The sequence below is a fragment of the Oreochromis niloticus genome, linkage group LG10 (assembly GCF_001858045.2).
Source record: "Oreochromis niloticus isolate F11D_XX linkage group LG10, O_niloticus_UMD_NMBU, whole genome shotgun sequence".
NCBI lineage: Eukaryota > Metazoa > Chordata > Actinopteri > Cichliformes > Cichlidae > Oreochromis > Oreochromis niloticus.
The window spans coordinates 13,135,390-13,163,375 of NC_031975.2; the positions used below are offsets into that span (position 1 = coordinate 13,135,390).

Sequence of the window (27,986 nt, forward strand, 5' to 3'; positions counted from 1 at the left end):
GTAGTCGAGCTTTTTGATTAATCTGCATTCTGAGTAAAATCCCATCTCCCTCCCTTGCCTGGTTAAAAAATGGGAGTTTAGTTCTAAGTCCTGCTGTAAGCGTTAAAATTACTGTACATTGAACTGTACGTTGTTCTGAACAAAAAGCTTCAACGCACAAAACTACATATAATTGTCTATATATCTGTGACAATGACTCACTATCATGATTGCTTTTGTTTATGGCATAAAATAAGGCACACTTAATTAGATGTAAAGAAGCGTAATCAAATACTGTACTGTACATACAGTACATATTTTTTCTAGTTAATAGAGATAAATAATTTGACTTCAGCATTCTGGAGCATTGAAATAAAAAGGCATACTGAGAATCTGCCTTAACATTTGCAACAGCTTTACAGTACTTTAACACATTTTACAGTAATGAGCTGTTTTTGACAATAGCAATGTCATGGCAACCAAATATTTGATATTATTATAGTTTCTATAGTTTATATTATTCTACACCAGAGTAATGTAATATTTTTTCAGTAAAAACATGTTGTAGATAACAGTGGGTACACTGTAAAATAACAGTCTTATATTGGAAAATTAAAGTTTTTAAAGAAAGTCTTAATGCTAGATTACTGTTATGGTGATAAAGTATGCCTTCCTAATACAGGATTGGACCTCTTCTTGCTTTCATAACTGCTTTAATTCTATGTTGTACAGATTTCAACAAGGTGCTTGAAATATTCCTCAGAGATTTTGATCCATGTTGACATGATACGATCACACAGTTCCTGCTGATTTGTCAGCTGCACATCTATGATGTGAATACATTATGGTTATCAAGGTATGGACATGGTCAGTAACAATTCTCAGGTAGGCTAGTGTATAAATGATGCTCAGTTGATATTTAGGGGCCCAGTGTGTGCAAAGAAAATATCCCCCACAACACTGCATACACCAGCAGGACTGAGCCTTGTTTTCATGATCATGCCAAAATTCTGACCCTACCATCTGCATTTTGCAGCAGAAATTGAGATTCATCTGACTACGCAGCATTTTTCCACTCTTCTGTTGTCCACTTTTGGGGAGTCTGCGTGAATTGTATCTTCCAGATATACCTAATGAAACTTTTAAAAGATTTGACAGGTTAAAATGTACTTCCATGGGTAAGATGTAAAAAAAAAAATGACATCACACATTTTGTTCATGCATATTTTATTCAAGAGTAAAAAAATGTGATTTGTCCCATAGGGCATGCTTACAATGTGTGTATTAATTAGGAGGTCAAATGCCAAAACATATTTTGATAGATAATAATAAAAAAATGCTGCAAGATAAAATCCATTATATTTGTTTGTTGAAATATGCATGTAGACCATACAAGACCCAGAAACAGAGGAAGGAAAGTAACCATAAGCTAAATTGTAACAATAATAATATCTGCAGTAAATATAACCAGAGTACAATGTTTCCTGTTAAATGTAAGTGCGACACATGATTTTCTTTGTGTCCAGTTCATTTACATCTGAAAACCATGCTATCATGCTTTGGCAGCCTGAAAGTTGCTTTTCACTGAGATTATATTCATTCACACTACTGAACATGTTCTGTACATCAGTACAACAGAAAAAATTTAAAACACAATGCGTAACACCTTAGAAGGGCATCTCTGCATACAATAAAACTAATATAAAATTAAAAGCAGTGGTAATTAATAACAGAATGAAAAAAAAATGGACCAAATCAACTAAAGGAAGCCTATTTATAAAATGTATAAAACAAGACAAATAAAACTAACAATAGAATTTCAAAATAAATAAATTCAAGTTTACTATTTGAAACACAACGATCACAATTATAATCTCACATAACAATTAGGAACTTAACTGCATGCATTGATGCGTTCCATACCATAGATGCTGTGTGTAAAAATCACTTTTTGTTCATCCTTAATTCACATACCTTTATCATTAAATAGAAAGATGGAATATAAAGTAGAAAAAATATTGATGTATGATAGGAATTTGTAGAAATGGTGTTGGGCGTGATTTCGAAGTGTTTCTGCTTAAACTTATTTACTTACTTACTTACTTATTGTTGGCCATGGGAATCCATTTCATTGAGATCACATTAAAGATTTTCTCAGCCTGCTTCCCTACTCTACTTAAATTAGAAAAAACGATTCAAAAATAAGGATTAACAGATTCATATATTTAATGTCCAACAATTTAATATCCGTTAACTAAATTCTGGTCAGGATTCGTCATCCAAGCTAATCATGTCAATATGTTTCAGTTTAGCTCCAAGTCTGCTTGTTTTAAGTGACACAATGGTGTGGCTTTTAGAGAAGCTTTCAACAGCACATTTGCAGAATTTCTTCATCGTATACAGTTCAGTGTGTGGCATGAAATCTCACTGAATTTGCAAACTCAAAGGGCACTGGTTTCATATTTAACTGCACCAACTATTTTATCTTTAGCAATAAGGAGGTGAGAAATGTCGGGTGGTGTCTGATAGCAGGGTATGTCCCACAATTTAAAAACCTTTCTTCTGAGGTCCAGAAATTAGTGTTAATTCCACAATGTTGGCAGTCATAGCGATGAAGAAGAGATGAAATACCCGTGACACTAAGCATCCTGCAGCAGAGGATGCTCAGGTGTAAAATGTCCCAAAAAGTAACTGTATAATTTTTTGCCCTTCTCTCATGTGAAATGTGTAAACAGACAGTGAAGATGAAGTAAATAACTCTGATATAAGCACATAAAATAAAACCCTCTGAGATTCACCTACAAATGTTGCACTTTCTGAACTTCTGGGGTAGTGTGACATTTTCGGACTGTATGTAATTTTTGATACTGGGATATCTACAGTAAGAGGTGGAATAAAAATTTCACAATGCTCTTTTCATCCCCCTCCCTTTTCTTCCCACATCTCCTCCAAGTTATGTCTTGCTAGGAGACGGCTGACAGCGAGGAAGGTGAGGAAAAGAGCAGTGCTGGAGATTACGGAGACGTACGCAAAGTGGAGTTTGATCTTTGGTGGCCAGGCCAAAGCACCCTGTCCTCTTCCCCATGCAGGATAACAGCTTCTTACCACAAGGTAAATCAATAAATTAAAGTTCAACAGTAAGATTGCACTGCAGGTTTGAAGAGGTACGCATTTTGCTTTTTTCTTTCTTTCTTTCTTTCTGATGAAGTGGTGTGACCTAATACTAGCAAAACATGTAGGTAAACAAGATCGTTTTCCTCATCAAGTGAATTTGTGAGTGATTCATAATAAACACCTTATAAAACAGTTAAAAGGATTTGTGAGGCATGGATACTGCAATTATGTCTGCTGTCAGGCCCTGTGATGAAGGAGCAGACACGTGTCAGCGCTCAAAACAAAACAACCCCCAACAATTCAGTCTGTAATTGAATTGAGAAAGGGAACAACAGGCAGACACAACTTTCAATCACTTGACTTTTTTTCAGTCGAGCTGAAGCCTGCTCATCTCTCCTTATGCCTGCCCTTTGCCGTGAACCCAACTCCCCCCTCCCCCAACCGTGCAATGACATAGTGTCATGAAAGAAATGACCTTTTTGCCATTTTAGATTTGCTGCAGATTTCATTTTCTATCTGAGGGCCTGTTTTATTTTATGTTCAGAGGCCTGAATTCAGGATTTAGCAAAGTTCTTGCTGCGTAGCCACCGGCAGTTCTGAGGCTCAGACAGCACATCACTGGATGTTGCTGTTATCTTCTGTGCCGTTTGCCTCTGACATATTCATCTTTCCGATGGAGTGACCCACATGGTTCACCCCATCTTTGCGAGGAGGCATACGCTCATTGATGCGGTCCAAGCCCTTAGCCTCCTCAAAGCTGGTGATCTTGTGCTGGGGGGAGAACCCACGGATAGCTGAAAAACACAAATAAAGGGATCAGGATCTTCACGTAACTCCGCAATTCCAGAGTGTTCTTAATATGATGCGTACCCTCCCAAGACATGAAATGCTGTTGTGATTTCCCAGGGATTATAACTAATGAAGATGTGTAAATTCAGTACGTGAGTCCTATTAGGAATCAGTGAGCTTATTTCATTAATGGATTAGTATACTCTTTTTTATTAAAGTGCACATGGTCACATGCTGTTTATATAAGCTAATCACTCATCTCTGCGACTAACAATAGTGACAGCCGCTTTCTTGTAGTCAAACTGCCCTTCCCTCAACTGATGTTCCTTAGACCTCAGTCACACAGGCCTAGAGACTGGTCAGCAACCCCCTGACAACCTCTGGTTACTAGGGAAAATCATGATTGGTGAGTGGGTGCCACTAGATGAAATCAGTCACAAAGATGGTTTCTGCACCAAAAACCATCTCGCAATTGCTTTGGTTGCTATCGTTGTCAGGCAGTTTCCACCCAGTCTCAAGGCCTACAGACCTAGAGGATTAAAAAAAATGTCTACAAAGTCTACAAGTCTGCATGTTTGTTACTTCAAGCTGTGATATACCTCTTTTTTTTAATAATCCAGTCATAAACTGCATGGTAGAGAAAGTGACATCAGTCAATGGTTCGTAATCTTGCCCTTTTTTCTCAATAAAATGAACACCATTTCTAAACACTTGCTACAATGTCCCTTGGCAGTCATCCTGCTACTTTAGTTTTGTTGAAAGTGCACAAATAATGTGTCGAATAAACAAAGCTGTAAATCTCTTACTCTTCGTTCATGAGTTAAGATTACCTCAGGAACTCAGACACAGGGATGCATATTTCATGTTGATGCGCTGGTCCGTTTCTTGTTTTTCTGCATGCAACACTTTTTAGTACCAGATGGAGGCCATTTACAAGCCAAACCCAAAATAATGGGCTTTAGTCATGCATCTCTTAGCAGCACTTGACTTTGCAGTGTTTTAATTTATCATGAATATATATCCCTTATATACCTTAAAAAGCAATTCCTTTCTTTTAAGTAGTGTTTTTCCCTTTCTTGCCCACTTTCTAATTACTAAATGCAAATGTATGCTGCAGCCACTGTGGATGCTGAACCTCTAGATATATACTTCTCATGGATCAACGTCTTTTCATCTGTCCACAGGAATACTGCATTAGGTGTGAAACAGTTCCCTCCAACCTTAGCGCACTGACTCAAGAGTTACAAGAACATGATACCACACCAGCCCCCCACCCAGCAAACACTGCCAGTATTTCCCTGTGATAAAAGAGTCTACATTACACACAACTGTGTTAAAATCCAGCTCACGGTCCTTTATAAAGTTCCATCTCTTCTAAAAGTTTAAATCCAATCATCTAGTTGGTTTTTCTGTTTAATCTAATCTCTGCAAAGTAAAGTGCCAGCCATACCATATTAAAGAGTTATAAGAGTGGAGGAATTATTTTGTGGGCTGTTGTGCACATGAACGTGTTAGTGGCAGGTGGCTCCTACTCCAGGAGAACCTGATGATATACTGAAAGGGGTGGGAGATGGGTGGGGGTTTACCTTCTCCGTCCTCATCATGCGTCTCGGTGGCTTCAATGGCTTCAATGGTGGCTGAGGGGGGAGGAGGGGATCGGGTTACTCCTGATTAAGCCATGCAAATGTAAAATGCAGCCCCAGCGAAAAAGGCAGCTCGTGTTAGGCCGGATGAGATATTGGCAATGCAGCCAAACTCAGAGGAGCGCCATGCATTAGTACTGAGAGAAATACTGTCAATCTGGGGTTAGAAAAATTGTATGAAAAATAATTAAGACAGAGGCATGAAGAAAGAAACTGTGAGGGACAATAAGATGGCAGAAGTAGTAGGCTGAGAAAGAAAAATAATATATATATATATATATATATATATATATATATATATATATATATATATATATATATATATAATATATATATATATATATATATATATATATATATATATATATATATATATATATATATATATATATATATATATATATATATATATATATATATATATATATATATATATCTCTCTCTCTCTCTATCTATCTATCTATCTATCTATCTATCTATCTATATATTAGATACAATGACAGAAATAACTTGTAGTTGCTTAGCACTATATTCAATTCCTTTGTTTTTCCTGATTTAAAAAACTGAATTTTAAAGTTTAAATCTTTTTCATCTTATACAGAAAAAAAAAGACCAGTAGGGTCATTTGTAATCATACACTGTGAAATAAAAAAAATTCAAAGACTGTGCCAGTAGTTAGTTTAGGAGTGACTTCAAAAAGTGAGACATTAGGCTTCACATAGATTTGCATGTTGTTTTGTTTCTGGAACTAATACCTTTGCTGTAACAGCTTGGCTGTGCCATATGACAATCTGAGCTCAAACATCACCTTTATAAAACCAAACTTTCAAAATAATGGATAAAAAGCCTGTTAGGTGGCATCATTGTCATATTTCTAAAAAATTATAATACTTAGTTTTGAGAGTTTCATGTCTGTTTTCTTAAATTAATTGTTAAATGTATAAACAGTCTGGCCCCAAAGTGTATTTCTACCAGGGGCGTAATTTCCAGGGGGGTTATGACCCCCCCCCCTCAATAATCTGACCCAACCAATATAACCCCCCCAATAAAATTATGAATTATCTTGCATAAATAGGCTACATTTAAAGGAAGGAAAGTAATTGCATTTCTAGGACTAATTATACTATAATTTCATAATTATTTATATTTTTGGAATTTACGTATCCATATATTTAAATTATTTATCTGTCTTACACTATATTTTTCTAGTACTGTATTGCCATTTAATTTAATTGCACGCTGTAAATCTTTACAGTGCTTCATGGGCATAAAAGCCCAAAGAGGGACATTGTTTTGGAAATAAGCAATGTCTATAAACACTCTTAAAGATGTCGAAGAAGCAAGCTCCTTTAAGCAATTACTTTGGTGTTCCCCAACCTCCAAAAAAATGTCAGAAGGAGTCCGAACCGCAAAAGAAGGCGTATTCTCGGAGAAGTGGTTGCAGGAGGTGAGCTGGCTTCAAACAAATGATGAACGCACAGAGATATGGAGCAGAATATGCTGTGAAAATCCCACTCTAGCGGACAAAAACAGTGCCTTTCATATGTACGCAAACGCACGCTGCGACTTCTTATCTGGTGTGCGTCTTTTATTTTGACAGCGCATGTGCACCTGCACTTATCTGCACCCCTGTCTATAAACTTTATTTGCATCACATCAGTTCTGAACAAAATAAACACATAAATAAAATAAAAGTGGTGTGCTGCTGTGAATTAGTTTTACTGCCACCTATAAATAAGTCTCAAAAAAGCACAGCAGCTTAAATGTTAGGTCTGAACTTTGAATTCAAGACAACTTGTTCTGAGCACTGATGCAGTTGTCTTGCGTATTTGTACGACTGTCATCATGTGAAACTATTAAAAAAACTGGAAGACTGGACCTTTACGTTAACTTAGGCTCTTCTGTTAAGAACATCAGTCAGAGGCTAAAACAAAGCTAACTTAATTTAAGGTAGAGAAGAAAAAAAGACAGAAGAGAGACAGTTTGAGAGATAAGAGTCATGGAGGGGATTGATGTCGGTCATGAAGAGAATGATGGCGAACAGGCTTAGGCCCGGCCTCGTACTCACCACTCTGCAGTGTCTGTCTGCCTCCAGAAAGAACCCCGCTTGGCAGCATGCCAGTGGGCGTCAGGCCCTTAAGCGTCAACACATTTTCACTCTCCTCTCTGCAGGACAGACAGAGGCCAGCAAACAGATTAGAAAATGCAGCTGAACGATTTTACTCGATGTCCCCACTAACAGTAGATATACATACAGAGTGCACTCTAGATTGAAAATTTTTTTGGGGGGGGAAAATCATACCTCCATACACGTGTAAATAATGTACCTGAGAACAGAGAACATTTTGGCCATCTTCCCGATAGCGCGGATCTTGTTTCTGATCACCTCCTTGCGTTGTGCAGCTGCGTTGGCTGCAAAGGAACATGTCATTAAGGGCTTTGGTCTCATAAAGCTTTACAGTGCATGAAAAACTTGTTTGAAGCCTTTAGACACAAAGAATGTTCTGTTAATTATCTGTGAACTGATATTATAATAGGTTCTAGGTCACTGTCATGCTTTACAGCGAGCTCTTTCAAGTTTTCAAAACAGAAAAAAATGCACATTTTTTAGCGAGCGTTCATATAAATATGCTCGAACCATTTGAGTACATGTGATGGGTTTTTTTGCTGGCTAATAGCTTTTGATGATGAGCTGTAAAGGAATGAAATGTCCAGTAAATTCATTTCTTTCTAGAGTCGTGGGCTGCATAAAATGTCACTAAAGGCCAGCATTGACCGCCACTGTCCACATTTCACTGGGAGATTTACAAAAGGGCGACAAATCAAAGAAAGGCCTCAATCCTCGACCCCTACAACGAGGGGGTTTATTATGCTGTGAAGGTGCATTTTGCTGGCATGGTTTGGGTCCACTTGTCGCCTTCTAGAGAAGGGTTGCTGTAAATCAATACGCAGCTGCTCAGAGTCATCACCTTCATCGTATTGACAAGTTTAAAAATAGTGTAAAACTGCAATGGCCTTAACAGTCTCCACATCTTGAACCCTTTTCTGGAGATTCAAGATTGACGTGTTAGGGCATTTTCACACCAGGAATTCGTTTACTGTGGTTTAAATCAGTCGAAGAGTTTGTAAACTTGTAGCCTTTAACCTGCGTTTTTGTTTCTTTTCACACAGAGGAAACTCCAAGCGAACTGCATTAGCTCAATACAAACCACGTGAGGACAAGCAAGTATGTTTGAAATCAGACATACACTACCTCCTCTAAAGCGTCTCTGTGTGGCTGTTTTTGTCCACAAACCTGTGATTACTGTGTTCATCAATCAATGTTAATATTACCACAATGAGATACAATATGTTAGCCTTTCCTTCAATATTTCACACATCTGTAGTTTAGTGTATGAAAAGTTTAAATGAACAATAATAAATACTAAAAAATGAAAAATGGCATGTTTATTTACAAAACATCTTACCATCAAAAATCTCATCTTCATCATTCATGAGTTCATCATCAGAGCAAATGCTCAGCACATTCACCAGCATTTCTGTGACTAGGATAAAAAATAGAGAGTGCAACAAAGGTAAAGTCACTGAGCAACGAGCCGTGGAGAAAACCGACCAAGTTGTTCCAAAAAAACCAAATAAACCCAGACAAATACAAATACCTTTTTCTCCAACAAACGGCAGAGACCAGGTGAAGACATCCATGAAGTTGGGCAGCCAGTAGGGATGGGGTGAGCAGTTGAACTGTCGGATGTTCATGACATTATTTTCATATTTCAGTACGGCAGCTGTTGGGGCAGGCGAGACACAGAAGAGGAAAACTTTCCATAAAGTCTCATAACATTTTATGGCATTAATATGTAGTTATAGACCTGATGAAGGCAACATAAAATTCCTTTTACATAGATCCATAGAGCAGATATGAAGTATTCATATAAAAGAGATTAGAGTTCATTAAAATGTCTAACGAATAATTTGATAAAATTCCATTGAAGTTTATTTATATAGCATCAAATCACATAAATGGTCGCCTCAAGGAGCTCAAGGAGTGCAAGGTAGAGAGAAAACCCCAAAAATCAGATGAACCTCTGTGAGCATGCAGTGATTTAATGGCATGCTGCAGTGGTATATAAATGTGAGAAGAGGTGAGTAGATATGAAATGCTTAGTGTATCATAGGAAGTCCTGCAGCAGTCTGAACCTACAGCAGCATTACTAAGGGACGGTTCAGGGTCACCTGGTCCACCCTAACTGTAAGCTTGATCTAAAAGGAAAGTTTTAAGCCTAATCGGAAAATTAGAGAGTGCATATGTCATCCTGAATCCAAACTGGGAGCTGGTTCCACTGAAGAGGAGACTAGAAGTTAAAGGCTTTGCCTCTCATTCTACTTTTAACTATCCTAGTATCACAAGTAAGCCAGAAGGCAAAGGGGGAAAGTGCTATATTAGGATAGGGTAGTGCTACGGGGTCTTTAAGGTATGAAAGGGCCTGATTATTTATAATCTTGTATGTGAGGATAAGGATTTCTAGATTAGAATAGCAAGCTTATCCAGATTTCAGATTCAGTAGTGCCACTGCTGCCCAGTGAAAGCATGATGTAGCGAGTAGAAGGCCAATATTTAACATATGGTATATTAAAACTCTACTGAGTGAGGTAATCATTTGTTAACTTTCCAGCTACATACAAGCGAGTTAGAGTTAAGACACTGCTTGGCACTCTGCCTCTGTCTGTTCAGCTGTGATACACTCTGCTACATGTGTTGCTCACAGCCCTGACAATACTGTAAACAATGGAGTCGGAGCAGCTCTGCTGGACAGGGTAGTAACTTTATTTCTCTGCATCTCCGTTGATGCATAGCAACTACAGCATATCACAGTTGTGATTAAAATCATTTAATGATAATAACTGTAACACATCTTTACCACAACTCAAGCAGTCATAGAATAGTTTTAATCTTGAGTATTATTTGATTTAAATAAGCCTATTGGAGATAAATTTACATACTTTTGTTGTGTTAATATCCTTCTCCAGAATTATTAAGCTTCAGTTTGAGATTCATTCTGACGTGTCCTCAGAGGAACCATAACATGTTTATACTCAGTGATGTTAAAGAGAGGGCAGAAAAATAAAAGAAAGTCAGCCACTAGATGGCCTAGTAGAGGCAGGGGACTGCTGACATTGTTATATCAGGAGGAATAAAGCCACATGGAGATAGTCAGCAATGCCGACAGTCCCTCCCACGTTCCCCATCTAACATAGCCTATGGCAACCAAGACACAGATCTGAGAACACAAACAAACGGGGCCTCCCTGATGCATTCTTATGCCTGCACACAGCTACATGCGGTTGCACTAACTCGTGCACTGCAGTTTGTATTGTTAAAAACATTTTAATACGTAAGTCTGAGGAGCCCATTGGCAATCTTTTTAATCAGATGTAGGGCCACTTTTTAAGGTTTGCCAAAATGTGCTTTTGATGATCTACAAATCTGTTGTTATTTTTCATCAGTTAGTTGCAATCTAGATTCAGCTAAAATGCCGGGGTAGCAGGTGTTCCACTGGAGGAATCTCTCTCCTTTCCAGCAGCACTATACTTTACTATTCTCTGTTGCAACATTTAATAAACGAACATGTTCATTCTACATAACGTAATATAATTCGGACCCATATTTGTCATTCTGAATAAAAACAGCAGCAAGAAAGCAACACAATATCGCACACAGGGAAAAAACTCCCAACAGAACTGCACATGATGATGAAAAATGGGGCAGAAGCAGATGAAGGGATATTCTGACCTTTGTTATTGTAAACATCCAGGTAGTTTGGCGCTGAGAAGATGGTAATGAGGGATGGGAATCCAGTCGTCTGACTTTTACGGTACATCCGGTAGCTTCAAGGCCATTACGTGGAGGTGAAGACAGAAGAAAAGCAGAGCATTGCTCTTAAATAGGTAAACATTCATTTATTTTTGTTTGTGCGCATAGGTGTGTCTTTCCGTGCTTTTTGTAGCGATTACATACCCAGCATCCTGTGCTTCGTGCGCTCGGATTATGGATAATAAGTTATTGCTCTGTAGGAACTCACATACAGCTGGATAACTGAAAGATAGTCAATGAAAACTGTGTTAAGAGGCGGCAACAAAACTTTAACACCAGGTAAAAATAACAGAGTGGTGCTAGCAACAGAGAATGGGAGTGACTTGGTATAACTTTATTTAAGGTGCGACTTACTAATTCATTTCTGGTTTCACTCACCAGGTCTGTCACTCTCAGATTTCTAAGAATTTTGCACGGGTGATGCAAGTGTGTGAAAAAGCATCTGATATCTACCTGGTGTGATCAAATAAATATATAAAAACCAGTAAGGGGCAGTCAGACCTTCCTGCCTCTCAGCCCCGTCCTGACAGGAAACGTGCAGCTGAGACTGTGGCTGCTTTGTTTGTCTATGTAGTGCTTCGCAAAAAAGGGCTGCTTCACCTCCGTATCTTTGTGTGCACTATTCTGTATATCAGAGTTCAATTCCTTATAATCATCTCACCTTATTGAACTGGAAGTGTTTGAGGTGTTTCTGTCAACTAGAGTTGATATTTTCACTCTGCCATTACTCCAAACATCTCAGAAATGATAACAAATGTGGGGTCTCCCAGGCAGTGTTGGTGAGGGAAAAACTATAAATGGACTTAAAGGATCTGCTTCAAACACTTTGGTGCTGGGTAAGGTGTCCTCAGAGGTCTTGTAAAGCAGGCCAGAGCACAAAAAAGACCGACAGCATATTAGGCAGGAGTGCTCATAATGTTCAGCCTATTAGTGTATGTGTTTCAGCTACAGCTATAAAAACAACAACAAAAAACATGTTAAATGAGTATAATCTCAAATGGAACCTACTTGATCCAGTCCTTGATTTTACTGTCACACAACCTCTCTAGTTCTGCTTATGACACGTTCATTTCCAAAAAACTAATTAAAATGTGGCTGTATGCAATAGTGGTATTCCTTATTTGTTTATGTATTTTTTTCTAGCCAGATGGACAAGGATTTGTCCCATGGAGACTAACAATGCTAACACACGACTTCCAGTGTTACACTTCAGGCCAGAGTTTCATAGCCATGAATCATGGAGCAGTGCATCAGACCTCCCTAACACAGGAGGGAGAAATAATGAGAAGTGGATCACCTTCAGCTACCAACCACAGTAGGGTACATTTAGCAGCTATCACCTGAGATTTGTAACACCCGAAAGGTTGTCATTCAAAAATCACATTATCTCTTCAAACTGAGTCTTGTAGATTTAAAAAAAAAAAAGAAAAAAAGAAAAAAGAAAAGGGGATTTTAGAGAACAGTTTAATTAGCCCTTTTAAATGCAACAATTACTGTCCTCGATTCAACATCACCTCAATCTGTCACTTCTCTAAAAAGTTTTTTTTAAAGTCCTTTGTGATCTCTTTATTTCAGCTGCTGCTTTCAAGAAGTTACAAGAATGATATATTTTAGTCCCTCAGTTCCAGCTACACACCTCGCACACATCGCAAACTAGGCTGTTTCCAGTTTAATTGATTGGCATTCACTCTCTCTTACCCTGATGTTCTTCCACTGACCTATCACAGACAACAGCTGTAGATACCGAAGGGCCTAACATTACAAAACAGCTCCAATATATGGACCCCAGATGTTGGTGGGTTCAGCTTTTCATACACGAATGTTCACCAAATGCAGTTCTTTTAAACAACTACTAGGGGATGAGGGGTGTAGTTGAAAACGACATCCTGACCTATTGAGGTTTTGTAGACATGTGACCACTAACTTGTTGGCCATTTTGAACATGACAACCATGGCGACAATGTAGGCTCAATTGAATAAGGCATGTCTACAAACAGCAGTAAAACTACGAGCTGAGCTGTATTAAAACTTGAATAAGTGTAACATTAAATGGAAACTATTTGCCTTTAAAGTAAAAGCTGTGCTTTTTAAAACATTCACAAGCTCTGAAGCACAAATTTTACTTTGAATGTTATCCTTCTCCACTTCCACATTGCCTTGCACTTTTTCAAGTTTTATTATTGCTCGGCTGATAGATAAAGTGTTTGCAGACAAACATGCAGGCAACCATGGCAATCTGCTGGGAGGTTTTTGGTTCACCGCCTTCTTTGCAACTGATTTCACCCATTGAGAGCCAACAACCTCCGGGAACTACTGCAAATCAATTGGGGAATGTTTCCCTAGCAACCAGTGGTTGTACTGCATCTAATCTGGTGAACAAATCTCAAACAATGTGCACATAAAGTCATGGTATGAAACCTCAATAGAAGTCTAAACAGATTTCGACCTTAATGAAAAAACTTTGCTGGTGATTTTATGGTCTCAGTCACTCATTTTGGGGCCTGTTGAATAAAACATGAAGTCCATTTTATAAAATCTCCTTACTCTAAATGTCCGAACGGGTGTGTTTATTGGCTAACAACTTGTGATCAACAAGTCATTAGCCAATAAGATCAAGCTCTCGCTCATCACATCCAGTTTCAGAACACAGAGAGAGCGAAAACGCTCATCTCCGGGACTTAAAATGGGACTTCATTTAATGTGACGTTGGCTACATCCATGTTGTACTGTTATATCTATATTGTTAGTTAATCTCTCCACTATGCTTTGATATATAACTAGTTAGCTAGTTTTGTCTAAAATAGAAATATCTTCACTTTACACTGATAATCGTCAGAAAAGTAGCTGCTTTGAAAAGCTTGATTGAAATGATTCAAAAAATGTAAACATAATCGCTTCAGCGCGTTCATCTTTCTCCGAATCTCTACAACAGCAACGATCCTCTCCTCCTGCACTTCCCTTAAGTCTCTGCCATCCTTGGACCCATCAAACTTTCAGAAGTGTTTAAAATATTTAAGCGCTCAAAGGTTTGTGCCGGAAGAAACAACAAGGAGACTGCTGTGCCCTAAGCACCTGGCGAAACTATGCCATCCACCATATGTAAGTAGGTCGCACGGGCAACCCTCCTTTAGTGGCCAATATACAAACCACAGGATTAGCTTGAACGTGTTGAAACCCTTTCCCTTATTGCTGCACCGTTACCGATCTGCAAAACGCTGTTCTCAAAAAATGTTATATAACAGATTCTATTAAAAAACACATCCACAATGCATTTCTGCAGTTTTGCATCACACATACTGAAGATTAAGCCTGTTACAGCTGCAAACAGCATTTTTCTGTTTTGTTTTCTTTCCATGTCGTGTAACAAGATAAAAATAAAGAACTCCTCATGCACTGATGTACGTTTTTTTCCTTTTCTTTTGTCCGCTCTATCTATTGATTACTGCAAGGGAAAAGAATACCCACACAATGCTTGCCCGCAGCTCACATTCTTTTTCTTGCCTTTGTGAAAACACACAATAATGTGTCGGTGAGCCTGTGAGTGAGAGAGCGCGAGGAATCTGACAAGTGAGTATGAGCGAAAGAGACCGAGAGAGAGATGGAAGTGGCGTGTTGTGAGTGTGAAAGAGTTTTTTTTCCTTTCACCTTAGAAAATCCATCTGCCAGGCTGGTGGTCATTAATCTCATTTCCCCCCACTATAAAAGCTATGAAATCATATAAACATATCCATAATCGCTTAGCTGACTCACACTTTTCTGATTGCACCTTGGCGCATGAGAAATGTTTAGTTAGTGCTTTGATATCATAATAATAAGACTGACAAGAATAAAAGGCCAAGGTAAACAAACATACGATGTGATGTAGTGCCTATACTGTATGAGACAGCAGATTTAATGCAGAACCTTAAATCATATGCAGCATTACTACATCACATTACTGAACAAGATAAGCCTGCACTTATGCATTTCCTCCAAGGCTGAAAAATAAAGTCAATGTACAAGTGCCAAGAACTGCAATTCATCAAAGGTCACTTGAGGAACAAAAAAGGATCCGACTGCAACAACAACAAAAACAACAGAAGAAAAAAAAGAAGCAAATTTCCCTGTATGTGATAACTGTATCACAGAAGAGCCAAAGGCAGGCATGCTGTTCCAAACTATGGGAAAAAAACAATTTAATTGCTAACTGCGTTCATGGAACACACATTGGGGAAGTCTAATAATTATATGTGCAAAATGATTTGATCCCCCATGAAACTGAAAGATTTTGTCTAAAGTTTTAAGTATTTTTTAAATCCATCCATTCCGCGTATCCTTTTCAGGGTCGCAGGGGGCGCTGGAGCCTATCCCAGCTGTCATAGGGCGAAAGGCGAGGTACACCCTGGACATTCACACCTATGGGCAATTTGGATTAATCAATTAACCTATCCCCACAAACCGCATGTCTTTGGACGGTGGGAGGAAGCTGGAATACCCGGAGGGAACCCACGCAAACACGGGGAGAACACGCAAACTTCACACAGAAAGATCCCAGCCTGATGGTGGAATTGAACTCAGGACCTTCTTGCTGTGCGGCAACAGTGCTAACCACCATGCCACCGTGCTGCCTATTTTAAACAGAGAAAGATATTTTTCTTGTTTTTTTCTTATTAATTTTCTTTAGAAAGCATGCATTATTTCTATTTGCAAAGAATAACAGAATGATTTCAGGAAAAAAAAACCCCCAGAGTTAATCTTATTAGCCCCCCTGAAAAAACTGACCTTTTTATTGAGTAACTGCACAAACCACTGCTGTGTAATGATGTGCTTTAACTTTGTGATGCTCAAAAGCTTGTGAAATAAAACTGAGGGGTTATCTTCCAATTTATACAGAGTATAAAAACTTGTAAATGTTTGAGCTGTCACTTGAGAAAGCATCGTGCCAAAAACAAAAGAAATCAGTTTTTACTTGAGAAAAAGAATTGTCGATGCTCACAAAGCAGGAGATGGTATCACAGATACCTTGTGAGAAACATCATCAAGGAATTCAGAGAGAGCAGGCCAAAACACTGCTTATGCTTAGAGAAAGAAGGGAGAGGTCAAAAGAAGACCGGCTCCACAGTGAAGCACGGTGGTGGGTGTATTATGCTGTGGGAATGCTTTAATGTGTCTAGAATACAAAGTAGAAGGGATCTCGAAAAAAGGAGGACGTGAATTTTTTGAAAGAAAACATCAATCAGTCAGCAACAAAACTGGCTCTGGGTTATCGCTTTGTCTCCCAACATGACAATGCCCCAAAACAAATGTTGCTCTTTGTTCAGAAGACCAAAGTCGACGTAAATGACGGGGTGATTCAAGCCCTGATTTGAATCCCATTGAACGGGCATGAACTGAAGACCAAGGTCCATACCAGATGACCATCAAATCTAATTAACTGTTAGCATCAGGAGAGATAATAATTTTGAACCCTGGCAGTTTTTTGGTTTTTTTTTTATAATTTTGTGTATGTAAGTAACATAATGTAAAAAATGTGAAAAAGCTGTGACATAAAATTTCTTTCTCAGTTTAACAGCACTTGGGAAATACTTTTAGAAAATATGACATTTTCATAGAGGGGCTAATAATTCTGTCCTCATCTGTACCCGACTGCATCTTCGATACACTACTTTTCTTAACCTGCTCGATTTCTATTACATTTTTTGTCATTTGTCAATAATACAGAATGAGGTTCTCTGTGTAGCATGCATCCTGTATGCTTAGCGAGAGTCATAATGATGGAGAGGTACGTTTGAGAGTGAAGGCAGGAACTAAGCCACGGGGAGATAGATGACTATTATAGCAGCAGCCTCCACACATCCACAGAATAATCCTCACTGAGCTCCCATCTCCTGGTGAACAGCTATCAGTGACCATTTAACAGGAGTGAAAGGAGAAGTTAAAACACTTTATTGGCTTCTGTTTGTTCATCTTCACTATTCTCAAGCACCTGCAACTGCTATCCATTTTCCAAAGAATAATATATTGAAGTTCACCTCAGTTTTGTAATATAATCAACACCTTCAGACATTTGAAACTTGCTTTATAAGAGAATTCAACCACAGTAAACAAGTTTATCTTATTGCTGCAAAGAGATCTCATATGTTTAATTGGAGTTGGTTTTATCCTGCGGGGAAACATTAATACAAAAATCTGAAAACCTCTGCTCCTGCAGCAAGGTGATCTCCGAAACACAAATCAGTGTTCTTGAAGCTCAAACAAAAATAAAAAATAAAAATGAAAATGCTTTGGGAATGTTGTAAATGCTATGCAAATTGGACTCTAACACACTCATATACACAAAACTGTCAGAACGGTTTTAAGTTAGGCCTCAGAAGTAGATAACACTTCTTTAAAACTGTTACAACTGAACAAAAAGGACACTTTCTTAGATATTAGTGTCGGTGCCTGAAAATACACAGGAATTAAATTAAAGATGGGTTATAATGGGAACTACAATTATCCTACACACTCTGTCCAGAATGCCATTTACTCTTTGGTGGAGGAGCAAGTCTTCATGACTTTCTGTGATTTGAGCAGATCTGCAGCTCCCACGCATGGCTCTGTGCTGTTCTGAACCTTCATTAAGAAAACTCTCACCATAACTGCCACCTAATCTCTTCTCCTCACCACCACCTACTTCCACAGCTTTCTTCCATCTCACAACAACATTAGGACAGCGCTCACTCTTCCTCTGACTTCCTATCGTCTTGATACGTTACCAGGGCATCTTTTCTGCCTCAGCTTTTATTTGACATATTTACCACCCCTTTATCACCACGTTAACCTCAGGACATGGGGACTCCTTCACTGATAGACACCGTAAGGGTCAGGGATATGCTTATCTGTCTGAATCTATCTGTGTTCATGTTAGCTGTGTCCGTATTTGATTTGTGCTCAGGTATAAAAAAAAAAATGTTTGATATCTATTAATAGTTTATAATCCTAACATCTATTTTTGCTATTAAGAGCTCATTTGCATGGGTTCTGTGCAACAGTCAAATTTCACCCAACATTATCCTCGAAAGATTAAATGAGATCATCAACACTGATAACTAAGGGTGTTAACTTTAAAAGCATGTCATTCCTGTCCTCCCATCTTCTTCCATCTCTTAACTGTACTCCAAGTAGAAAGAGTGTGACATACACACAATTGATGAATAGCCACCTACTTCAAGATCAAAGCACATGTGCTTCTATCTTTCTTTTTTTTTAAGCTTGCCCTATTTATATCAGCCTGGATTTATTGTAGACAGCTTCACGGTGTGAGCTGCAGTCTTTCCTTTAAAACTTAAGTACAATTAGAGACCGGGAGTCATGTTCAACATACCAAGGATGTATTTTTTATTATCTAATTTTGCTAAACCTCAACTGTGATCACGACTCTGTAAGCGGTTAAGAGATTTCTCCAAATAGGGAGATGCTGGCAGCAGATAACCAATCTAGAGCAATATAGATATATCCTGTTCTTCTAAGAACAATCTGTGACCCCAGTTTCAAAAATCTTGGGATGCTGTATAAAAAATAGTCTCATAGACCCACATTTTATTCACAATACAACACAGAAAACATCAAATGCTTAAGCAGAGGAAATGCAACATTTTAAGAAAAAAATGTGTCATTTTGAATTTGATGGCAGCAGCAGCATATCTCAAAAAACAAAGATGGGGCAGGGGCATTTTTAGTACTGTTTAGGACACCCTCCCCTCTTTAACAGTAAGCAAATATCTGGGAACTGAGCTGCTGCATTTTGGGGAAGAGTGTATTCTCATTCTTGTCTGATAAAGGTTTTAGTTGCTCAACAGTCCTTCCCTCAGATTCTTTGGTGTATTCTTTGTTTTGCGAAGGTTCAAATGTTTTCAGTTGGTGAAAGGTCTGGACTGCAGGCAGACCAGATCAGCACCTGGATTCTTCTAATATGAAGCCATGCTGTTGTAATAGTTGCAGTATGTGGCTCAAATATCCACAGTCTTTCTTGAAAAAGACATTGTCTGGATGGCGGCATATGTTGCTGTATATACCTTTCAGCATTAACACTGTTTTTCCAGTGTAATAGTGTTCCTCTCCTCTTTAGTCCAGATGAAAAAATTCAACATTTTGATTAATCTGACCAAAGGGCAGTTTTCCACTTTGTCTCATTCAATTTTAAATGAACATAGGCTCAGTGAAGACTGCGCTTCTGGATCAAGTTCACATATGGATCCTTCTTTGCATGATGGAGCTTTAACCTGCATTTGTGGATAGCACCATGAACTCATGCTGAGCTCATGCATGACGGTCACTCCTGTTTTTTAACACAGTGCCACTTGAGGGCCCAAATATCACAGACACCCAGTTTCAGCCTTGTGCACAGAGATTTCTCCTTTTGTATGATATTATGTACTGTAGAAGATGAGTTATCCAAAGTATTCACAATTTCACATTGACAAATATTGACATAAAGTTGTTCCACAATTTGTAGACACAATTTTGTATAGATTGGGCCTCTTTCCATCTTTATATCTGAGAAACTTTGCCTCACTAAGATCCTCTAAATCTTCCTCCACCTCTTTCTTTTTAGTAAAACTTACTTTTCCAGCCTTTTTGTTGCCCCTGTCCCAACTTTCGAGATGAGAGTCACAATTTTGGAATTGCGGTTGTACAAGCCAAAACTAAGATTTAAGGAGTGTAAAATATGTAAAAGAGATAGAAAGTGATACATTTGGTGCAGCCACAATCAGGACAGACAAAAATACGGATGTGCTAAGAGACTTATCATTATATCTGTCCCCACATTAAGACACAAGTAGATGTGACTATAATTACAACTACATATTCTCCTACATATTTATATGACTTAAATATTTTTCTATGGCATTTATGACCATTTTACTACAACTTTTTCAGCTTCAACCTTAACTGTATTAAATGGTCTTGGGTGCAAGTAATGAACATGTATTAAATTGTATTAAACATTATTCAAACCAGCAGGCTGCTGGCAAATCTTACATAACGTCATTAAGAAGGCCATAAAGCTGAAGCGCTCTCTGTTTTAAGATTATGCTGCTTCGCTGAGACCTAGAATAAAATAAAATATCTCAAAAAACGATTGCAGCAAGCGAGGAATAAAGTTCCCTCCACTATGAAACATGATCTGAAGTTGCTGCAGGTAGCAAAAGAAAAAGCTCACCTGTAGAAGTAAGAGCAGCCCCGCACTGTGTTGTGGCTGAAATATTCCTGGGTTTTCTCATTGCCAAAGTCTTCGAGAGGGTCGGACCACAGCAGGTCACACATGGGCCCAAAAGCCGGTGGCTCCTTGAACCGATCCAACTTTACACACGGATTCAGAAATTGATGTCAGGCACACACAAAGAAAGCAGAGTGCGATATGGTAGTGGTGAGGCGTGACCGGACTGTTACCTTTTTAATGTCATCTAAGGTGTGTATTTCAGGTGAGAGTCCGCCGTGAACACACAGAAACTGTTGGTTCATGAGCGCAGCCAGGGGAAGGCAGTCAAACGCGTCCATACACGAGTCATACACCTGCTCAGAGTACTTGATTTTACCTGGCACAACACAAAAAGTAATGATTTGGTTCAATGAGTCACCTTTTGAACACTGAAATGTTAGCAAGTGGTAATTATTTGGGTTTAACTTTGGCTGGTAGGCATGCTTTTAGTTCTTTCAGTTTTAATTTGTTTAACTTGTTGCATTTGTAGCTCTTCATTTTCGGCTTCTCACAGGCAATTCCAATTCAATTTTATTTATATAGCACCTAATCACAACAACAGTCACCTCAAGGTGCTTTATATTGTAAGGTAAAAGCCTTACAGCAATACTGACAAACCTCCAACAATGAGCGAGCACTTGGCAATAGTGGAAAGAAAAACTCCCTTTCAACAGGAAGAAACCATCTGCCATGACCAGTTTGGGGTGAGGTGAATTCCATTCCCTTATATACCTTGATATAGCATTAACATTAGCTCCAGGCTACACAGGACCGTAGTAAGACAGAGAAAGAAGAACTGAGAGGTACTCACATTCTTGTTTGAAGGTGAAATACTCTGTCAAATGTCTACATTCATGATTTCCACGAAGTAAAAATAGTGTCTTTGGATAGAGGATTTTCAGCGACCAAAGGTATAAAACACACTGTTGAAACAAGCACAAGAAAATGTTACTTGTGATGTTTTTTTTTTCCTATTTGGATTCCTGTGTGACGTTCTTAATAATATTCTTTTGGATTTACCTCAATACTGAAGTAGCCACGGTCAACATAGTCACCAAGGAACAGGTACCGTGTTGTAGCTGGTGATCCTCCCACTTCAAACAGCTTCATAAGATCAAAGAATTGCCCATGGATGTCTCCACAGACTGAAAAACACCCCAAAAAGGCAGATGTTATGAAACCGAAAAGAAAAAACCCCCCCCACTGAAAATCCTTTTCTCTTCTTTGCCAACATGTGCACGCATCTTTTTCCCATCTGCTAGGATAAAAAAAATGCAGTACATTATCATTTCGGTCATACCTACTGTAGCCTGTAAAACCATTTGCAGCCATTGCAGTGCTGTCACGAAACAAAACATTCAAGATTCGACCGATACTTCTGACTTCATCACTGTTGTCTTGTCACACGACAGTGATGAAGTGTGAGTTTCTATATGTATCGCCTGCATTTCCAGGCTTGATATTTATTGTTTTCGAAGGTTTGAAGAACAGAAGATGAGAGACAGACAGCAGAGACCACTGTGACAGGAGCTCATGGCGTTACAGAATAGTACACTTTGTACCAGAGGTGTGTGTCTTCATTTTCTGCGTCCAGGTTAGCTGCATAAATAGACAGCCAGGCTGTGCAGCTGCATGGAGATGCTGCTGTTTGTATCGCAACTCTATTGATTATTTGCATCTGATAAAAATGTCTCGCGTTTGTTGTGTTGTGTAATACCTTTTGCAACAGTTAAGAATGTAGCCGTAGAACGGGCTCTTGTTAATAATGCAGTATTGCGTACAGTGAAATATGGATGTAATGTAACTATAAACAAAGGCATAAATAAAAATAACTACTTATGCCATAAGCATAAAGATCTGAGCGTATTCTGTGCAAGGTGAAAAATATGGTTTCACCAAATGGGCATTTACACATTTCTTTATCAGCTCTCTGCATTACTCCATCTACTATGTGCACTTTTCTTCTCTCCTTCCATGGAGAACTCGAAGCACTTAATTATTCACATTGTCACTGGAAGTGTTCTTCATTCTTTTAACTCTTTAGTGCTCACATATAGAGAAAGCACGGCCTGTCAGCAGAGCGGCATGTTATGAGAATAATATTCTTGCGTGTGCATCTGGATCTGATGGATGCCATGTTAGAAATTCTCCCCTCTTTAGGTGTCGCTGTATTGAGATATTTCTAAGGTCTCTAGCTGAAAGGCTTCTGTCCTCTGCTTCTGAGAAATGAGACGCTCACGCCTCCCAGAGTTAGAAAAATCTCGAGCCCCCGGGGAGATATACACTTTTCCGTAGTGAACACTGTGGCACTGGAGTGCAAACCTACATCTCATTTCCTCGCTGCCTTCAATTTTTCATTATCATCTTTCTCTGTCTCCTTCTCTCCTACTCACCCTCCATCTCCTCTCGCTTTTCCGTCTCCCCTATCAGCTCCACAGTGGCCTTCGCCCACTCAAAGCTTAGAGCAATGTGAGTGGGAGACTTCTTGTGTGACTAAAGCAATCAAAAGCACACATGCGCACATACATGCAAGCTCATGCACAAACACCCGTAAAACATGCGTGCAAGGAAGGATTCACATGCATAATCGGCTGCAGAGACATTCAAACACTGCTCGCGCTCACACAGATATAAACAAATGTGCAGACATAATACTTAGTTTGTCATACATATTTCATACTTAGTACATAAAGCCTCCATTTTGCTGATGCAGGTTGAGCTGAGGCCTTCTCCTGAAGTGCATTTGTCATCTTTGATGACATTAAGCTGATAGGAAGCTAGGTAAATGCATAATTACATGTGCATTCACATTTATGTTCAATATACACTCACCAACCACTTTATTAGGTACACCCTGCCCTGCTAGTACCAGGTTGGGCCCTGTTTTGCCTTCAGAACTGCCTCAATTATACCATAGATATCGATTCAACAAGGTGCTGGACACATTCCTAGGAGATTTTGGTCCATATCGACACGATAACATCACACAGTTGCTGCAGATTTGTCAGCTGCATGTCCATAATGTCAATCTCCTGTTCCACCACATCCCAAAGGTGCTATTGGGCTGAGATCATGTGACTGTGGAGGCCATTTGAGTACAGTGAACTTACTGTCATTTTCAAGAAACCAGTTTTAGGCGATATAAGCTTTGTGACATGTTGAGTTATCCTGCTGGGAGCAGCCAGAGGATGGGCACACCGTGCTCACAAATGGACATGAACACGTTCAGCATCAAAACTCAGCTAAGTTGCTATGTTTAAACGATGTTCAGCTGTTACTAAGGGGCCCAAAGTAATCACTTAGACTATTAGATGAGTCTGACAGAAGGTAGGACGTATGCATGCCCTACCATCTGAATATAGAAAACTGAGACTCATCAATCCAGCCAGTCTTTTCAGTCTTCTCTGTCCAAATTTTGTGTGCCAGTGTGAATGTTAGCCTCAGTTTCCTGTTCTTAGCTGACAGGAGTGGTTTTCTGATGCTGTAGCTCACCTGATTCTGCAAATCTTGGTTGTCATGAGTGGTTTTTTGAGTTAGCTTCCTATTAGACCCCAATATTGCTGCTATTCTGGGCAAATTGAGCTATTTGTCAACATATCTGTCTCTGTATTTATAAAGGTCGGTAAAGGAGAAATTTAAAAAGGAAGAAAAAGATGAGAGAAACACCTTTTAACAATGCTGTGAACGTTCATGCTATGCTTCCAGAGCTTTGAACGCCACAAACACAACAACCAGCTGATGTGAGCCGAATCAGCCAGCGCCTAAACGAGTACTCTGTGACAAGATTCTCTTGAAACTGCACTGTCACATTAGCTCAGTACGAACTAACAAATGACCGTACATAACAAATGTTAGGGAAATGTGTTTGTGTCTTGTATGCCTGGGAAAAAAAAGAATGACCAATATATTAGATTTTTTTTAAATAACCAAACATGTGAGTCAGTGTTAAAAATCCTATATAGGTTGGACTATGCTTCCTATCAACTCAAAGCAGTACGGCCATTCTCCTTTGACCTCTAGCATCAACAATGCATTTTCACTCAGACAACTCTTTCTTTTCTTTGGACCATTTTCTGTTAACCCTATAAATGGCTTTTTCGAAAAACAGTGTTTGTTTTTTTAAACTAAGAAGTAAGAAAGCGACAGATGGAAAATAGGGAAAGTTAGAGAAATTACTTGCAACAAAGGTTGAAAGCTGAAGTGGTGGGTGTTGTAATTATACGGTATGTGTGGTAAGCAGTAGACCAGTGAGAGCCCCAAATAACCCCTTTATCATATTGGCGACAGAATCATGTTAAATTTAGCTGAAACACAACCGGCTACAACAGAGTCTGACATTTCACTAGTACAAGAAACAATATTGAGTTTTAATTTGAAATGCATTTATATTCACAACTTTAGTAAGATAAAATTGGCTAAATAGATGATGCAAAAGAAATAAAACTAAGTCTCTTAATTAAATTTTCTTGATGGGAAGCCACGGTTGAGTACACAGGATACTTTTGTGTCGGGCTGAGGCATGTTAATATTTTAGAGCATAACTAGGACACACTGCAGGGTGTTCAGCAGAAAAACGATTTTATCTGTTTATACATGAGAGATACTTCAGGCTTTTAGAAACTCAGCATTTGTTTTAACTTTTATACTCTCTACTTACATCTAAAGTAAATATAGGTTTGAAGCTTTGACTTATATATTTTTATATATTTCAAACTAGTGTTTTCCAACACGATTAACTGGCTGCGTGGCAGAATGTAGACAAAGAAGGAAACATTATGGGATTAACATCTTCCTAACAGACCAGAAATTTGCGCAGAGACACAGTGCTTCTGAGATACCGCTGAACTACTTTACATGAACTTATTTAACAAGATAATGATGATTCTGCCTGGTAGTGACAGCTTCCTGCTGTATTCACACGAATTCTCCTTTATCTATTTTTAAAAATCACTTGTGCTCTCTGTTCTCTTTAAAAAATACTGATCATAAAGGAGCAGAAATTTGATCTACGATCCCCCTTACAATTTATTAAAATGTCTTAACTTACCTGACAAATAAGGGTAATAGCATCAGCTGTCTTTTATGCTAACTAGCAAATGTTAGCATGTAACACGGTAAACGTACTTGGTTAAGCTAGCTCAAGTTTACTGTCACAGAGCTGCTGATGTTTAGGAAATTAAAGTTAGGAGCTGCATTTTTGTCTCACTGACAGTTACTTGTATACGACTTTTAATTAAAAAAAGCTTAAAGTTTTTTGTAATACATAATAATATGATACTACTATACAGAGTCAAGACCGTTTTAACTTAAACAGGACTCATTTTTATACGCTTTATTTGAACAGTTTCCCTGGCAAATGTAGTCCAGATCAAAAATAGCCAGAGAAATGGAAAAAATAAAACAACAAGACATTATATCCCCTGGTTTTGCTTTATTACTTCTGACTGCTTTCTTTAAATATTTTCTGAATTAATTAAAAATGTAAAACTTTTGTCAATCACTAAATGATGGATGAACTGCGATGATGAAAGTTAAAAAGACATATTCAATTCTATTTATCTACACTTGCTTCCGGTTCTTCTCGAATATCAGCTGTCCAATAAAATCAAGACAGAGCAGATCCTCTAACTTCCTAATATAAAGGATATTAAAACTAGAATATTTCATATGCACGCTCAAATGCCAGCCCCATGTCATATTATATCTGAGCAAACATTTTAGCTTGGCATCAAACTAAAGTAAACTAAATTAGCAATGACTGTGCTCTAGTCAAGTGAGCTTGCTCCTGGCTATTGCGCAGGCTGCCTCATTGTCGTGGTTTACTGCAACACTCAGCAGAAATGAGCCAACATTAAAAACACCTGTTTCTTTTCCTGATCTGCATCCAAACAGATCTACATCTTTAATCTGAACACTCAGTCGTTTCAAGTTCCAGGCTCGCCATGCTGCAGTTTGACTTTAAGTCTCAGGTAAGTGTCTGTGAAAGGTTTCATACCTGTGACCGGTGCCTCGATGTCTAATATAGTTTTCTCCTGACGCAGGATAGCTGCTCCCTCATTGATGATTCGGAGCGCCACGGCCTCCTCCACACGACCTTCCTTGGTGAGATGGGCCTTCAGGAGATCCACGCGAGGTTTCCCTTCACAGTCAAATACTTCCTTCATCGTAAGGCGGTGGCTCAAGGGGAAGGGGACAGCTGAGGACAGAGCACAGGAACGCAGCGACATTTAAGCACAGGGACATCACGGTCACTATGGCGACTCTTAAAGAAATCGACACAATTCCCGACTGTTTTGTTGCCACTGTGCTGCATTATTATAGTAAACAGCACTCGGGAATGATACTGACAACATTTTATCAAGGAGCTCATGCAGCAATCATAAAAGAGAAAACCCCAACCATGTTTCGCCTGCAAGCAATACTGCACAGCTGCTTCATTTCATCTTTGTTGATGGTGTGTGCACTTTGGCATGAAGACCATTCTTAAGAGCACAGTTTTCCTTAAAACTGAAAGAATCTCCCATGAAAATGCAAGGACTTCTCTATCTATCTATCTTAGCATACTGACAAACTATCCTTTATGTGGTTACTTGTATTTTCTGAGTGCCAGATAAAATATCTAAGCCATCTACTCATCCAACACTCTCCCTGGATCGCTAAAGCCTTTGGCCATTAAAATGCATCAGTCACCTACCAACAGACAGCCTGTGAAACTGTGAAATCCAACCACAGATCATTACTTCAGTGGCAGCGAAGGTTATTTATTAGATCTGGTGCCGAGCTCTGTGTACTCTAACTGCAAGCTATCAGGACCTGTGTATTTACGTTAATCTACGCCTCATCTAGCTTAACAAAAATCACATGAGGTCCAGTGGCAGAATTCATTTGAAAAGCTAGACACAAACACACACGCAAACAGGTGCGCACAACATAAGCAGTCAGCCGTAGTACACGTACTAGTAAAGGTAAGCCTGCCAGATTTGTGCAGAGCATAGCAAACAGAGCCACTCAGCAGTGCCAAATGAAAAAAAGACAAAGGAAGAGTCTCAAATCTCAGGCTTAAACTGAACATGATCAACATGCTCTTCAATAATGAATGCTTGACTAGAGGAATCTTAAAGCCGCCGCTCGTGGTATAATGAGGCAAGCCCCAGCGAGTGTTTTTAATGGGACTCCAATTTTTCACAGTGTGCAGCGTGTATCTGTGACGGCAATGTGTACTTTGACACTTTACCAGCAAGTACAAACTCAGCACAGTCAGCACGGAGAGGAAGTGAAGTGAGCCTGTGGGGTATGTGGACAGTGCTCGCAAAGTACCTTTAAACACCCTACCTGTTTATCCACAGGCTGTCGAAATGTCTGCATC

The 27,986-nt window shown here is 38.9% G+C and overlaps 1 protein-coding gene and 1 long non-coding RNA gene across 4 annotated transcripts in view; one reads left to right on the plus strand and one right to left on the minus strand.

The window, feature by feature from the left end:
* Positions 1-1,428: 1,428 nt before the first annotated feature.
* The window catches only part of ppp3ca (protein phosphatase 3, catalytic subunit, alpha isozyme), a 32,508-nt gene continuing 5,950 nt past the window's right edge, over positions 1,429-27,986 (minus strand). For 2 of the 3 annotated variants that reach the window (XM_005472140.4, XM_003446829.5), the window contains exons 2-14: positions 26,616-26,816; positions 21,641-21,765; positions 21,432-21,543; positions 20,812-20,957; positions 20,582-20,721; positions 11,542-11,619; positions 11,317-11,411; positions 9,185-9,310; positions 8,993-9,070; positions 7,853-7,937; positions 7,594-7,691; positions 5,469-5,519; positions 1,429-3,887 (exon numbers count right to left, since the gene is read on the minus strand). In XM_005472140.4, coding sequence (XP_005472197.1) covers positions 3,709-3,887; positions 5,469-5,519; positions 7,594-7,691; positions 7,853-7,937; positions 8,993-9,070; positions 9,185-9,310; positions 11,317-11,411; positions 11,542-11,619; positions 20,582-20,721; positions 20,812-20,957; positions 21,432-21,543; positions 21,641-21,765; positions 26,616-26,784 — 1,482 coding nt within the window. In that variant the 5' untranslated portion in view covers positions 26,785-26,816 and the 3' untranslated portion in view covers positions 1,429-3,708. The remainder of the gene's footprint in view (positions 3,888-5,468; positions 5,520-7,593; positions 7,692-7,852; positions 7,938-8,992; positions 9,071-9,184; positions 9,311-11,316; positions 11,412-11,541; positions 11,620-20,581; positions 20,722-20,811; positions 20,958-21,431; positions 21,544-21,640; positions 21,766-26,615; positions 26,817-27,986) is intronic. The other variant, XM_019363808.2, reaches the window with a different exon arrangement.
* Positions 21,772-27,983, plus strand: LOC112848042 (uncharacterized). The gene is made up of 2 exons (XR_003221922.1): positions 21,772-26,589; positions 26,662-27,983. It is a non-coding gene; the product is annotated as an uncharacterized LOC112848042 (long non-coding RNA).